Source organism: Olea europaea, chromosome 14 (assembly GCF_002742605.1).
Source record: "Olea europaea var. sylvestris chromosome 14, O_europaea_v1, whole genome shotgun sequence".
NCBI lineage: Eukaryota > Viridiplantae > Streptophyta > Magnoliopsida > Lamiales > Oleaceae > Olea > Olea europaea.
This window is the reverse complement of record NC_036250.1, coordinates 4,645,362-4,648,372: the sequence shown is the minus strand read 5'-3', so window position 1 is coordinate 4,648,372 and position 3,011 is coordinate 4,645,362. Positions and strand designations below refer to the sequence as shown.

Genomic DNA, 3,011 nt, shown 5'->3' with positions numbered 1-3,011 from the left:
GTTCTTCATTCTTAATATGTACGTTTACTTGACATCATAAGTATATTTTATGAAAAAGGAAAAAAGTTACAATGATTGCGTAGCTCTTAATCTATGTTTTAGAGCATTCCCACTTCTAACGTGAATTACACACACAAAGAGAAGTCATCATGTAAGGTAAAATAGATGATTTCTATAATAGTTCATTTCAAAAGTTAAGATATCTAGGATTATGTCCAACTGACATGACAAAAAAGGAGTAAAATTCCCCCCCTCTCTCTCACGCACATTTCTTTTTGTGTCTCCTATTGAATGAACATTAAACATGAAATTAGAATTTAAACAGAGTTCATTGCAAATGAAATTTAAACTAAGGCGTCTATTTATTAGACATTAATATCATATGGATCGAAAGTCTTTCTATTTATATGCCATGTAAATTGCAATTGATGGAATGGATTGGAGATGTTATGAAGATAAACCTTCAAAGAGCATTACTAGATCCAATCCCAAGATTTGACTGCCCACTAAATCTGCAATCTTTGGAGATCCATCCGATGGAGATGGTAAACTTCAGACAAAATCTCTTAAGTCTCAATAAAAAAGATAGAAAAAGAAACAAGTTGGCTTCAGGAATCTGAAACTTTGGAAAGATAAAACTTCACATTTTAGCTTGGGTATTATATTATAAGGTAATTCAAGTGGAAGTTAGATCTAACGCCAAATTTGCAGCAGGGACATAATTTAAGCTGGCGGTATGGTTTATCCAGTCAACAGAAAAGAAGAAATAACACCACCAAAGCAAATTGAAAAAGCTTGAAATCAAGTATTCACAGCATGTTTGGCCAAACTTAAACTTATCAGAAGCTTTGGTTTCCAAGAATATACATAAGAGCTGAACATAGTAAAATAAGAAATTAAAAGATTTGAAATTGTTAGTTTGGAAATTTCCTGAAAACTAATCATAGGTTCTTCTCTCCATATAAACAATAGGGTCATCACGCTCATTGCACAACTTGGACAAGAGATGGAATATAATCAAGATAGAATGGCCTGTAGAACAAAATAATTAAAAAGCAATGCTGGACAAATGATATCAATCATTCTACCAATAGAACTAAATTAACTGCTACATAAAACATTCACGACAAAGATCTTTGTTCCTCATGGTTAAATGAGGCATTTTTAAATAACAAATGAAGATATGTGCAAATAAATCTTTCATTTCAATCCTAAAAATTCTAATGATAGTTATAGAATAAATTCTAATGTGCAAATAAATCTTTCATTTCAATCCAGATTCGTAAGATAAATATTACATCGAGATAGATATCAGACCTCACCAGGGAATAAAAAATCAACTGTTCTTGCTCGCAGATACCAATCTAGAAAAGAAACAGCCAATGCCCTTCACTTATTGTCATGACAAATGAAGGGTCAGCGTGTAAAATAATGGACCAAGATAAATTCCCTTGTATGTGACAAGAACTACTGCTGCTATACTATTTCGTATCTCAATTTCCCAGAAGAAAATCGTTTGTATCATACCCTTACTGGTTTCTGTAGAACAGCAGATAAATAAACTTCTGATTTCGCCGAACTATTAATTTTCTCTCCCACAACCCACTTCAGTTTTTTATACCCAAAACGTTCTATCAACCGAGTTAGAGCCCTTCTCTTCTCATCGTTGTAAAAATGAAAATTGTCCACCCAAAACAATCCACCTGCCCTCAAAATCCGGTCGATATCAAACATGAAGAACTCCAATTTTTCTGGTCTCCCCTCGACATCCAACCCATTCGCCACGTGAACCAAATCAAACACATTGTCATAAAATGGGAACCTATGATCTAAGCTCAAATACAAAGGGAAAAGCCCTCTTGCAGCAATGAATTCATTAAAAGGAGCATCAGAATTCAAAGTGGCAGTGACCATAGTCACATTCCTCTCAGCCATCCTAGCAGCAAAAGTCCCGGACCCTCCACCCATATCAAATCCAACCCGAGTCCCACCATTCCCCATAGCCAAAACATCATCAATCAAGAAATCGTTTTTCCCTTTAGCCTTTACATATATCTGAGTCTCATAACCATTAACTATATTAAAACAACCAGTACAATCCTTATTCAATTTTTTACTATTTAAACAAGAAAGATTTTTGCATCCAAGACCACTCCAGCTAAAACTCTTTTCACTAACATTTTTCCAAATTGAAACAGGGAAAGGCTGCAAATCTACCTTGGGAACACTCTTTGCAAAGCACCTCCTCCTCGGCAAAGGCTCACATCCTCGAAGAATTAGCTTCTGGCCAAGGCTCCAGTCATCAGGGCAAGGCCCGTTGACTTTGTAACTCATATACTGGGACAACAAATCCATGGATTTCTCACAGGAATGTCCCACAGATGCCATCATTTCAGTGATCCCAGTTCTTGAATCTTTCCCCAAAGGCAATTCATGGTGCGCCAAGAACTCTTTCAGCTCATTTGCAGTGTTGGGTCTTGAAAGATCGATGCTTTCATAACCCAGGATCTCTTTCTCCATCTGGGCAAGCTTTTTCTGTGAAGAATGAATCTCTCTTAGGATCAAGGACACTTTTTCCGAGATCAAAGCTATGCTCTTGGGATTATGGTTGTGATGAAGTTTCGTAGGATGGTATGTGAATGCATAAAAAGCAAAAATGTTGGTGATGATTACAGAAAACAGCATCAACAGATTAACTGCTGATGAACACACTGACGCCCGCTTGAATCTTGCTGTTCCATCTCCGACTTTCAAAGAAACTGTGCCCATTTTTCTTGCTCTGCTTCCACTAATCAATTGATTCAATTCTGTAATAAAGAGAGAAAACTATGTGTTTGCGGGTGTGAGAGAGTGAAAGGAGAGCGGTGAGATTTCAGACCGTGAGCAAGTAGACGTAGTGGACTGTACAGGAATAAGTTAAAGAGTGATTCGGACACTAAAAAGAGGAAGACTAATGCTGGCGGTTCACCGGGTACAGGCCAACATTAATGAGAGCGAGGTCGACAATGGGC

At 36.9% G+C, this 3,011-nt stretch overlaps 1 protein-coding gene across 1 annotated transcript; it reads right to left on the bottom strand.

Annotated features, from left to right (window-relative positions):
• Positions 1–1,238: 1,238 nt before the first annotated feature.
• LOC111408862 lies at positions 1,239–3,011 on the bottom strand. The gene has a single exon (XM_023038672.1). It carries the CDS (start codon positions 2,767–2,769, stop codon positions 1,522–1,524), a length of 1,248 nt encoding a protein of 415 aa, XP_022894440.1. The 5' UTR covers positions 2,770–3,011; the 3' UTR covers positions 1,239–1,521.